This window comes from Haplochromis burtoni, unplaced genomic scaffold (assembly GCF_018398535.1).
Source record: "Haplochromis burtoni strain Fernald_Lab_line unplaced genomic scaffold, NCSU_Asbu1 Contig_1198, whole genome shotgun sequence".
In the NCBI taxonomy this organism is placed as follows: Eukaryota; Metazoa; Chordata; class Actinopteri; order Cichliformes; family Cichlidae; genus Haplochromis; species Haplochromis burtoni.
In genome coordinates, this window is record NW_024583559.1 from 6,688 (window position 1) to 20,010 (window position 13,323).

The 13,323-nt window shown below is 39.0% G+C and overlaps 1 protein-coding gene across 1 annotated transcript; it reads left to right on the forward strand.

Moving 5' to 3' along the window:
* The first annotated feature begins 7,957 nt into the window (after window positions 1–7,957).
* On the forward strand, window positions 7,958–9,455 carry LOC102314068 (endonuclease domain-containing 1 protein). Its single transcript, XM_005952178.3, has 2 exons — window positions 7,958–8,313; window positions 8,785–9,455. Exons 1-2 carry the CDS (start codon window positions 8,023–8,025, stop codon window positions 9,352–9,354), a joined length of 861 nt encoding a protein of 286 aa, XP_005952240.1. The 5' UTR covers window positions 7,958–8,022; the 3' UTR covers window positions 9,355–9,455.
* The last annotated feature ends 3,868 nt before the right edge of the window (window positions 9,456–13,323 follow it).

Genomic DNA, 13,323 nt, shown 5'->3' on the forward strand with positions numbered 1-13,323 from the left:
ACTGAAGGTCCGCGACTCCGAACTGTAGTAAAGGGACCTCTGACTAATACAGCGGGGTCCCTGTCGGCTCGTAGCCGAAAAATAGCTTTACTTTGTTGTGTGGGTCAACTTTTCTTGCGAGAGACAGAGAGAGGCGTTGAAAGGCTGCTCCAACGGAACTTATTGTTTTCGGAGGAAAACACGAACACGGTGTACAGTCGAGTCTTAATAGCTTACTTACAACTGGGCTCGTCAGGCACTCTTCTTGGCTGCAGTGGTTATTATTATATTTACATGCTTCCAGCTCCCGTTTTTGCTCGATGACAACTCGTACCTTTCCACTCCCCTTTTTCTCCCTCCTCGCTCACAGACCCATAACGTGTATGGCAGTCCATTCTCCCTGCAGCACGGACTACACTGCCCATGATGCTACATTCTTTAGAGCTATGCTTGTAGCATTCTGCCTGTTAGCTTAGCACAACAACAACAACAACAACAACGAAAAGGCGCTCTCTCACCCAGGAAACACACAGTCGCAGAGAGAGAGAGAGCGTCGCCCTGTAACCATGGCAACCGTAACGCTGCCGCCTGGAACAACAGAACGTAGCTGTCAAACAAAACCCAAACAGTCCTGACCCGCGACAAAATGAAACAGGAAAGTACCGCAGTGTAATCCATTTATTTCAACAAAGTAACTGTATTCTGAATACCACCTTTTTAAACGGTAACTGTAACGAATACAGTTACTCATATTTTGTATTTTAAATACGTAACGGCGGTACATGTATTCCGTTACTCCCCAACACTGCCGATTATGGAGCAAGACCAGGTGAGCCATCAAATGCAATGATAATATAGCATGCAGTAATGTTACTAAATGATATAACAATATTATACAACTGTAATAAGTTACGTGTGTGATATTTATATTTGTGCTTTGTTTATTGTCTTTCCTCAGGAGAACAATCTCAAATAGATGAAGACCTGGTTAGCATGGTGATTGAGGACTCCCAGCCATTTAGCATTGTGGAGGACAAAGGATTTAAAAGATTTGTTAAATCATTAAATCCTAGCTATGTTCTCCCCACTAAAAAGGTCATAAAAGCAGTGAAAATTTAGTTTTTACAGAATAAAATGTGAACAGGCAGGACTGAGGCTCAAAGCCTCAGTGTGTAGCTGTCCATACCTCAACGTTACAAAAGCACAACCACTGTCCACACCCCAACCACACCTCACAGTAAATGATCATTTCCATTTTAAGCATTTCCAAATAATCATTTTCCATACTGCCAGTATAAATATACACAGTATACTGCCATCACTACAATATACATGTTTTACACACTCCTTTTGTTGTTGACATTTACAGGCTGTGTGCAAAAGGCCACACTCTTCAAATTCATGCCAACTAATATTTTTACATCCAGTAGATGTCCTACTAGAGCAAATGAAGCTTCAAGACGCTTTGCACTGGGGTGAACCAATTGGATGAAAAGCTTCAGTGCTTCATGAAGCTTCATCTGCCCATCACTACTGAGCAGCTTTCCTGGAGAGATCTGCAGTGCTTAGCTGCCTAACGCTCTCAGCTACCTTGGACAAGACTGCCAAATGCCTCCTTCTGAAGCGCAGCTGTTTCTTATAAGCCCGCTAATTGTTAACTGGGAAGGTGTGGATGTTAGTGGTGCATTCGTGGACATCATGTAAGATCCTACCCCAGAATCTACTTCACTACATTAAGATAACAAAATGAACTTAAACACTCACAGCGCTGGGTCAAATGACCCAGGATCATGACATACTATATCCAGCTCAGGTACTTCAAACACCATCCTCTTAAATTAAAGTCTCGTTTGTAACTGAAACTTTTAAGTTGTTTATTGGCTATTAGATACAGTGGGGCAAAAAAGTATTTAGTCAGCCACCGATTGTGCAAGTTCCCCCACCTAAAATGATGACAGAGGTCAGTAATTTGCACCAGAGGTACACTTCAACTGTGAGAGACAGAATGTGAAAAAAAAAATCCATGAATCCACATGGTAGGATTTGTAAAGAATTTATTCGTAAATCAGGGTGGAAAATAAGTATTTGGTCAATAACAAAAATACAACTCAATACTTTGTAACATAACCTTTGTTGGCAATAACAGAGGTCAAACGTTTACTATAGGTCTTTACCAGGTTTGCACACACAGTAGCTGGTATTTTGGCCCATTCCTCCATGCAGATCTTCTCGAGAGCAGTGATGTTTTGGGGCTGTCGCCGAGCAACACGGACTTTCAACTCCCGCCACAGATTTTCTATGGGGTTGAGGTCTGGAGACTGGCTAGGCCACTCCAGGACTTTCAAATGCTTCTTACGGAGCCACTCCTTTGTTGCCCGGGCGGTGTGTTTTGGATCATTGTCATGTTGGAAGACCCAGCCTCGTTTCATCTTCAAAGTTCTCACTGATGGAAGGAGGTTTTGGCTCAAAATCTCACGATACATGGCCCCATTCATTCTGTCCTTAACACGGATCAGTCGTCCTGTCCCCTTGGCAGAAAAACAGCCCCATAGCATGATGTTTCCACCCCCATGCTTCACAGTAGGTATGGTGTTCTTGGGATGCAACTCAGTATTCTTCTCCTCCAAACACGACGAGTTGAGTTTATACCAAAAAGTTCTGGGATCTTTGCTCACCGTTCTCATGATCATTTTGACCCCACGGGATGAGATCTTGCGTGGAGCCCCAGATCGAGGGAGATTATCAGTGGTCTTGTATGTCTTCCATTTTCTGATGATTGCTCCCACAGTTGATTTTTTCACACCAAGCTGCTTGCCTATTGTAGATTCACTCTTCCCAGTCTGGTGCAGGTCTACAATACTTTTCCTGGTGTCCTTCGAAAGCTCTTTGGTCTTGGCCATGGCGGAGTTTGGAGTCTGACTGTTTGAGGCTGTGGACAGGTGTCTTTTATACAGATGATGAGTTCAAACAGGTGCCATTCATACAGGTAACGAGTGGGGGACAGAAAAGCTTCTTACAGAAGACGTTACAGGTCTGTGAGAGCCAGAGATTTTCCTTGTTTGAGGTGACCAAATACTTATTTTCCACCCTGATTTACGAATAAATTCTTTACAAATCCTACCATGTGGATTCATGGATTTTTTTTTTCACATTCTGTCTCTCACAGTTGAAGTGTACCTCTGGTGCAAATTACTGACCTCTGTCATCATTTTAAGTGGGGGAACTTGCACAATCGGTGGCTGACTAAATACTTTTTTGCCCCACTGTACTTTTACCATAGTTACACGTCCCCATCTCTGCACTCAATCTCACATTCACCCTAGTTTTACTTCCTCATTTTAGTACCAGCCTAAGTCATAAAACCCCCACAGATATCTGTGTGAAATCTAACTATGAGCAACGGTCACGGTGGCATTCGCACCAGTATATGTTTGACATTTCTGCATCAGAACTTAACTTGTGCACAATTTCCAGCTGTGCATGAGCAGCATGCATTTTATCTGGTATGGTGCATTTGTATTTACTACAAGATTGTATAGAAAGAGTCGTAGCCTGGCTGGTAAACCCATAGCAGATTATTTTTAGATTCTACAACTGAATTTTTCTTTGTTAGATGATAGAAAGTCAAATATGATGAGCAATAAAATAAAACTGAAATAAAAATAATGTCAAGCTTTCACTTGTTTTGTCTTTTCCTTTTTCTAACAAACACGAAAACCCCTCATCACAAGTCCAAGATCTAGCTTCCTCAAACAAAGCCATGGTTGCACAGCTGATAAAGACTTGATGATTTTAATTGTATCTCGATACTTAAAACCTTAGTATTGAAAGAGGGATCGCTTTCTTTTTTATATGACCATTTTAAATGAGCTTAATTGGCTTTGAAATGTGTTTTTTTTTAATCTCTCACATGCTGTGACATAATTTATACATTGACTACTTCTACTCCTCACAAAGGATTTACTAATGAAACTGAGCATGGCCTTGAGAATCTCTATAGTTTTTCTAACTTTCCTCTGAATTGTAGTCAGTCAGTTGGAGTCAGTTAGCTAGCTTAGGTCAGATAAGCCAGTGTTTTGTCAGGGGATGGGTGGCCCAGCATTTTGAGTTCATTTTGTATTTTTGATTTCTTATATTGAAAATATGTTAAGTCTTGTGTTGGTATTATCAGTTAGAGTTTAGTTGAGTGTTATTCTAGTTTAGGTTCAGTGTTGGGCAAGTTACTTTGAAAAAGTAATTAATTATAGTTACTAGTTACTTCTTCAAAAAAGTAACTGAGTTAGTAACTGAGTTACAAGATTCTAAAAGTAATTAATTACTTGAAAAGTAACTATTGCGTTACTTTAAAAAAAAGTTTAACCCTCTGGGGTCCAGGGTATAATTGGCCATTTTTAACTACTTTTGATGTTTCCCTCTACATTTCACCTTTAAAAACTATTTACTTTGCCTTGTTTGGTATCATTCTTTTCAGCACAACCTCACGTGTCTGAATTTACAGTTATGTTTTCATTTTGACATACTGTATTAACACAATTGATCTAAAATCAGACAAAAAACATAAAATCCGAGTAGAAAAAGTTATATTTTACTGTAACAACCACAAACATGTTTATTGAATCATATTTCATAACTTTAAATGCAAATATAAATTGTCAGTTTTAAAATCCTATGCACAAGTTTTGTAAACAACAAAGTTATTTGCATCCATTTACCTTTTACCTTGATTTTTTAAATAACCATTTCAAACTATTTACAGAACAATCAGCTGTTCTGCATTCAATAAGATGCCACACAAATTATTTGTGCCACTCCAAATATTTCTGTCCACTATAAAGGAGAACATCACAGCCTGATACCTGCAGGTCTGACACAGCAGGTGTATCACTCCTGTTTCTACCTGGAGACAGCAGTGGCCTCATTGTTCTGACACACAACACAAAACTATCCACAACACTACACACTAACTACACAAGACAACACATTAACTACACACTCCAAACACACTAAACCTAATGGATGGTAAATGGCCTGTATTTATATAGCGCTTTACTAGTCCCTAAGGACCCCAAAGCGCTTTACATATCCAGTCATCCACCCATTCACACACACATTCACACACTGGTGATGGCAAGCTACATTGTAGCCACAGCCACCCTGGGGCGCACTGACAGAGGCTAACAAATATCTCACATCTCAAAACTTGCTCTCTCTCTTTTTCTGCTGTCTTTCTCTCTCTCTCCCTCTCTCTCTCTCTCTCTCGCCGTCACTCCTAAAACTTCCCCTGTTTTGTTTTTTTGCTCATAAGCAGAGAGTGCTTGCTGCGCTGTCCTTAGACAGTAAACATGACGAAACTATTGAGGAAAAAACGCCGCGTATATATTGTTTATCATGACTCTGGTTTTACGTGGCCTATCAACACAATTTAAAAACTGGTATATATCACCTTGTTGCTTTGTCTTTAAGTGGTCATGTGATTGGCTTACCACGACTACTTTATTCTTCCTCAGTCAAACAGCAGCACTCATGCGATTGTTTTGCCCCCTTAGCTCCAGTGTTGTGCTAGACAGTGATCGTGATTACCGTCCGCGGGAACGCGCGCAGCTGCTTAAAGCTCGTAGCGTCCAGATTACTTACGTAGTCAGCTACTTCCGTGCAACTGATATAAGATGCAGTAAGCTGAAACAGCTTCAACTGTCTGTTTGTTGAAAAATAGTAACGGACCGCATTTTCTTGTTAGTAACGGTAAGGGCATTGTAACGATAGGAATAGTAATTAGTTAGATTACTCGTTACTGAAAAAAAGTAAAGGAGTTAGTAACGCCGTTACTTGTAACGCCGTTATTCCCATCACTGTTTAGGTTTTCATCTATGTCCCCTTGTGTGAGTCTGTTCCTGTCCTCTGTGTTAGTATGACTTGTATTTCTTTTCTGTGTTTCATGCCATCAAGTCGGTGTTGTCATGTCTACGTCTCTCCATGTTTCCTGGTTTATTTTGAAAGTCTTGTTTCTACGTTTATTGTGCTTTGTGTTACTTTTGCCTGTGGTGTCATGATGTTCATTTGTGTCAGCTGTTTCCTCATGTGTCTCCACTTCCCCTGATCACCTCATGTTTATATTTAAGTCCTTTGTCTCTTACTGTTCTTTGTCAGGTCGTCTGGTGTCCTCGCCACAGATGTCATAGTTTTCCCTCATTGTTTCACTGTGTTCATAGTTTTTTATAGTTCTTTCACAGAGTGTCATAGTCTTTTAGTTTACACAGTGTTCTTAGTCTCCTTAGTTTGTCCAGTGTTGTGCCATCAGCCACAATAAAGGCTTGCTTTATTTTTGGAAACTTAGTTCTGTCTGCTTTTGGGTCTACCTCATCTTCACACCGGTGCACCCCGCCGTGACACTTTTCTTGCCTCAGTACTTAATACTAGATTACTAGAGCTCTTATATTTGAATAAAGTTTAGTTTTCCACTTCAAAAAAGCCACTACACTTTTATACAGTGTAGCCTGTATTTACATTTACGCAAACTCCAGATGTATTTTATCGGTTCATTTCCTTATTCAGCAGATGTGGTTTGTATATGATTAGATAGGAAATTGAACAGTACAGTTTCAGTTGGGAGTACTGCAAGTTATCACTATTTAGGATACATTTACATTAACAGTTATTTCCCAGTTTTTTGTACATTTTTTGTACATGTTTAAAAACAAATATCTATAAGAGATTTTTACCTTATCCTTTATCCATTACCTTAGCCAACAATGTGAAATTACAAAAAAGTTCACTTTCAACAATATGTCTATGTGATCTGTTCTTAAAGACTTTTAGAAATGTGGCTCCAAACACACAGGGAGTCTTTTTGTCATACTGCAAAGCTTCCACAGAATCAAACTGGACTTTTTGGTGGGCCAGTGTTGCAGTTCTTTTCTTCTGACATAAAAGAGGGATATAATCTCAATTCAATCTCTAAGTATTTATTTGCCTCAGTTCAAACAAAACATGTACATTGACTCTCCTTCAATAAGAAAACCACAGTCTGCAAGCAGTTAGCTGTATTCAGGGTCATTCTCTTTCAGGAAGCTAACTTAGCATTTCACAAGATTATATATGAAATTTTGCTTCTATTTAACTGGTCAAAACTGCTGGGCAGAGGCTGTGGTTTAGACTTGGCTTTCCCTCGAGGTCCCATCTTCCTGGCACTCCACTTTTCTCCAGTCAGGTGAGGCCACACCTGGGTTAGTAACCTGCCTCTCCCATTCCTGTATAACTACTTTTACCATAGTTACACGTCCCCATCTCTGCACTCAATCTCACATTCACCCTAGTTTTACTTCCTCATTTTAGTACCAGCCTAAGTCATAAAACCCCCACAGATATCTGTGTGAAATCTAACTATGAGCAACGGTCACGGTGGCATTCGCACCAGTATATGTTTGACATTTCTGCATCAGAACTTAACTTGTGCACAATTTCCAGCTGTGCATGAGCAGCATGCATTTTATCTGGTATGGTGCATTTGTATTTACTACAAGATTGTATAGAAAGAGTCGTAGCCTGGCTGGTAAACCCATAGCAGATTATTTTTAGATTCTACAACTGAATTTTTCTTTCCCTTAGGCTAAATGTAAGATATCTTTTCCTTTTTGTTATTGTGCAGAGTAAAATGCATCTGAATAAAATCAGAAAATCTCCCTTGTCCCATGCAGAACAAGATTAAGCGTTATTTCTCCAGCTAACGTGAGGACAAGTTTTGTGTGTGAACTCCATGTATTTGCCATTTAATTTGATGTTTCTGATTCATTTGCATGCTTGTAATAGCACTGCAATACAGATGGGATTATAAAATATTGGGGTAATATAAAAAAGGGACTGTGCCCTGCCCTTTTTCGGACACATTTTTAGCTCGTACATGGTTATCATCTTTGCATCAGCACCAGCCACCACCCAGATTGCCACTGGCCACCACCCAGATCCTGACAGAGTATTTAACGACCTCACTCACTTCCAGGCAAAAAGATTCAGCCCGCTTTGCTGTGAGAGTTGCCTCAAGTAAAGATGCTGAAGATTGCAACAGGAGCTCTGTTACTTCTCCTCTCCTGGTTTGGTGGACCGGTCAATGGAGAGATCAGTGCCAACTTGGAGAAGTGTCTTAAATTCTTTTATGAAAATACTACACCACAGGGCATCAGTGGAGAGGGCTATGTGGGAATATGTCAGATTTATGAAAATAAGTACCGCTTTGCCACCATGTATGACAGAACACGTCGTATACCATTGTACTCTGCCTATATACTCAGTTCTCCAGATGGTCCAAGACCTAAAACACCATGGAAGATTGAACCACAGGTAAGTGTGTAACATAACACGGTTTGATGTTCAAAGGCAGTCATTTCTTTGTACTGCTCATCTTTTAGAACATTGTCTGATGTGGCGTATATGCTTTTAAAAAATCATGGTGTCATAATGAATAACAATAGTGAGAATGTAAAAGTCTTGCTCTGATTTGAAGTAGCATGATCTCACTGTGACTAATAACCTTTTTTAAAAGCTGGGATTGTTGTCATTGCTGCCACATTGTTCACCTTCACCTCTAAGAAGATGCAATATGTTTAAAGCAGTAAATGCACAAAATAACATCATATTTAACAAAATAATAGCTGTCTCTCTTTAAAAATCATATGAATAAGCTTGACAGTATGCTCTCCGTGTTAGTATTCCCACGGATTCACACTGAAAGTGAAGCGGCACACACAGTATGATGAATGATAAATAATCTTTGTAGCTTTGAAAGATATAAAAAGCCTTTTTTTTCTTCAGCTGGCATCACTCAAAGCCAACAAAGAAATGAAGGACCAAGAAAATCCTGACCAAAACGTGAAGGACAGCCAGGCAGTTGATGAAGACTACACCAACTCTGGTTATACCAGAGGCCACCTCACCCCCAGCGGTCACCAAAACACAAAAGAAGACCGGATTGCTACTTTCACCCTTACAAATATTGTTCCTCAAATGGAAAAGTCCAATAGTGGCCCCTGGAATGTTCTGGAGAACCAGATGTTAACGAGGTTTAAGGAAATCTGCAAAGAGACAATGTATGTTATCACTGGGGCCATACCTTATGAATCTGGAGAGCATGTCATCAGTAAAAGGGTGCACGTACCTGAGTATATGTGGACTGCTTACTGCTGCCCAACTCAACAAAAATCTGATTTTTTCCCCACTTATGCTGCAGTGGGAAGAAATGATCCTAACAGTAAAGAGGACATTGTGGAAAAGAAAAATGGCTATGATGTGAAGGAGATGTCCCTGGAAGACCTGGAGAAGGTCCTGCAAAAAAGGCTAAAGATGTCTGGAATCAGTCTATTTAAAAATAAATGTAAGAAATAAATATGACAAGTTTTTGTTCTTTGTTAGATGATAGAAAGTCAAATATGATGAACAATAAAATAAAACTGAAATAAAAATAATGTCAAGCTTTCACTTGTTTTGTCTTTTTCTTTAAATGAATGAATTATTCTAACATACACAAAAACCCCTCATCACAAGTCCAAGATCTAGCTTCCTCAAACAAAGCCATGGTTGCACAGCTGATAAAGACTTGATGATTTTAATTGTATCTCGATACTTAAAACCTTAGAATTGAAAGAGGGATCGCTTTCTTTTTTATATGACCAATTTAAATGAGCTTAATTGGCTTTGAAATTTATTTATTTATTTTTTATCTCTCACATGCTGTGACATAATTTATACATCATTTCTACTCCTCACAACTAATGAAACTAAGCACTGCCTTGAGAATCTCTTTATTTTTTCTAACTTTCCTTTGATTTGTAGTCAGTCAGTTGGAGTCAGTTAGCTGGTGTTTTTGTCAGGGGATGGGTCTGTGACCCAGCATTTTGAGTTCATTTTGTATTTTTGATTTCTTATATTGTAAATAAGTCTTGTGTTGGTATTATCAGTTAGAATTTAGTTGAGTATTATTTTAGTTTAGGTTTTCATCTATGTCCCCTTGTGTGAGTCTGTTCCTGTCCTCTGTGTTAGTATGACTTGTATTTCTTTTCTGTGTTTCATGCTATCAAGTCGGTGTTGTCATGTCTACGTCTCTCCATGTTTCCTGGTTTATTTTGAAAGTCTTGTTTTCTACGTTTATTGTGCTTTGTGTTACTTTTACCTGTGGCGTTGTCAGGCCTGCCGCTCAGGGCCTGGGCGTGGACATCGCTGCGTCACACCTGGTGAGGAACCGGGGCTTGCCGCTGACGGCCCGCAGTCTGTAAGTCTCTCCCGTGGACCATGGCGGGAACAGCCTCCTGCCTGGACTTGGGTTGCGTTCATTCTGCATCTCGCTGTTAACGGTCCTTGTTATCCCCAGTCCCAACCCTGGGTCCTCTCGTTCCCACGTGTACCTTAGTGTCTACGTTGTTAAAAGATTCTTCAGTTCAACTTGTACATAGTTCTGAGCTGCGGTGTGCTGAGTCTGCTTTGGGGTCCTGTTACCTGAACACTCCGTGTTCCGTGACAGGCGTCATGATGTTCATTTGTGTCAGCTGTTTCCCCATGTGTTTCCACTTTCCCTGATCACCTCTTGTGTGTAGTTAGTCTCTGTGTTTCATTCTGTCTTTGTCAGTTTGTCTGTTTGAGTTCGTGTTGAATCAGGCCAAGTCAGATAATTTCCCCTACTGCTCAGGGTTCATGTTTGGTTTATTTCATTGTTCCATAGGCACATGTTCCTGTTCAGTTTCATGTTCTTGTCCATCGTCACTGTTTTCATAGTTAGTTTAGTATTTCTCAGTGTAGTTCTTAGTTTAGTTTTCGCCTTTGTTTCTTGTTCCTTTATTTTGTAATCTGCTGCAATAAAGGCTCGCTTTTTGTTTAAACCTCAGTTCATCTCTCCTGTATTCTGTGTTTATGAATTAAACAAACAAGTGGGGCGAGCATAAATAGAGGAACATTGTGGTCATAAATATTTTTTACATGTTAATCAAACTGTGTATGTGTGAACTGGGTTTTGTAACCTTTGAAACCAAAATGAAAATTTTATGTTTGTGCATCCATAGATGAGAATTTGTGTGTAAAAATGATTTGTTTTGTAAAAATTATAAGTTACTATTTTTTTTGTTAAGCTCTGGTTACAGACAGATACAAAGCAAAAAACTACATCTAAAGCTCTGCACTCAAGTTCCCTCACTTGTGCGTGAGTTTCAACTGAGTTTCAACACATTTGATCAGATTATACTTCCTTTCAGCTGAGCTGCTGATTGGTCAATGTCATATCAATCACAAATGTAACAATCCAATGAGAGAACAGATTGGATTCCTGGAAGGGAATAAATGCCCTTTCACATGCCAATGTTTTTCTTTATCATCATGAAGGAAAAAACAGGTTCTGTGCGCATCCGAGTTTGGTGAATTTTTCGTCACAGGATCAGCAGGATCTATTTTATCAAGACTTTGGACAAAGCTCTCCTTGTTCGATCTGCAAAGGCTCTGATGTGCTTTTCATTCACAAATCAGTTTTTCCTCCCCACCATGATCTACTGCTTGCTCTTAGGGGATCACTTGATCATTTGGCATCTCTGTAATACGCTAGGGCCGTGCTTCTCAATTATTTTCTGTTACGCCCCTCTTAGGAAGAAGAAAACATTTTGCGCCCCTCACACTCCTTCAATATAAACAGTATAATTTGTCTATAAAATTGTTATTATAAGTTCATCTTTGCATAATGTTGTAGCCTTATTAACATTAAAGAAAACAAAAAATAAATAAATAAATATAAATCAACTTAAAACAAAGAATAACTTTTTTAGTCTGTAACAGAAAAGATTTAAAGTGCATGTAGTCGCAGTGAAGCCAAGCGCTACATAAACTGGTCATATTTCCTCATCTTAGTTTTAGGGAGACTTTGGTTTGTCTCATTATCCCCGTCTCTCTCCGCCTTTCTTTTCATCACTGTTAAATATTTTTGCATTTTTCTTGAGGGTTTGTTTTTTGCACTTCCACTTCATATCTCCTGCTCTTTGCTGTGTGTGTGCACATGCTTGGTGGATGTGCAATTGCAGTTTATTCTAGTACGGCAGAATAAAGACCCCCCCCCAAACTGGCATTGGCCCCACTGTGTGAGGTGGTTATTGTGATTAGGAGCTATATAAATAATCTGAAACTGAATTCAAATAAACAGTCCAAAAACAAAACAAAATAAAACAGTTGCAGTAAAATATTTTCAATAATTTATCTTTTACTCAGTTGTCTTAATGAGTTTGGTAGTGATAGTGTTAAACTGTCAAAAAACAAGTTTAATAAATTAATTAATCAAATTATAATGTGCCTTTAAGGTTCTATAAATTTGTCTATGTATTACAGTGGATTTGAGTTTAACATGTGCAATCATCTACAGTGTTTTTATGCTGCTAAGAACATAATTACCAAGATGTTTAAATACATTCTACCATAAATTTTATGATTTTTAATCATTTATTGTGTTGTGCTTTGCAAAGACAATAAGAAATACTTCTGTTTTTCATGTAATTGAGAAACTAAGCAGCTTTAACGTGAAGGAAAAGAAATGCTAATGTTGCCGTGGTAACCAGAATGTTACCACTGTTCTATGTTCACATGTATCTGAAAGCATCATGCTCCTTCATGATGTCATTAGAGATTAGAGAGAAACATAAAATGACAGACTGTAGAGAAAGCTAGAGGCACTGTAACCAAAAATACAGCTCATCAAGAAATAGGTAATTGGGACAGTGGAGTGTTGGAGTGGCCAGTCACATCTGTAAAAAGTTCCTTTTTGCAGTCAACCCTGCTTCTTTCAAAGAATTGCTAAGATTAGCCATATTTTAACTAGCTTCCTGTGTTTTGTGATTGGTGTATGAATACACTGTAACTCATTAGGACTTGTTGTGGTCTGTTGTGGTCTAATGATCGTAGCGTATGTCTGTACATATTTTTGCATGTTCTTTTCTCTTCCTGCACAAGTCGACCAATGTTGATCAACTTTTGCATAAACATTGACTGGGGCTCTGTGATTGCTAACATCTGTACTGCCGACACAAATATTTGTTCACCAACCCTATAGGTTTGTATATGTTACAGTTAAGTTGAGCAACTAATAGAATGTCATTGCATATAATGGAACGTGAGGTTAGAATAGTGTGACACAACATAATGTATCATAGCATCATGCTGTTGTGACTGTAGCATACGCATGTTTGTATGTTTGTTTGTTTGTTTGTGTGTTCTGTGTCTCTCACGTGTTGTGCAGCAGTGTGCTACTGTAAAGAAATGAGTTGTAGGTGAAGACTTTTGTGCAGAACTGTAAATTTACAAAGCATTCCTTTGAAGTATCACACTATGTGT

Excerpts from the sequence above, each read along its gene's own strand:
- LOC102314068 (XM_005952178.3), top strand. The coding sequence starts at position 8,023 with ATGCTGAAGATTGCAACAGGAGCTCTGTTACTTCTCCTCTCCTGGTTT. Across the intron at positions 8,314-8,784 it reads CATGGAAGATTGAACCACAG|CTGGCATCACTCAAAGCCAA; the intron begins GTAAGTGTGTAA and ends TTTTTTCTTCAG.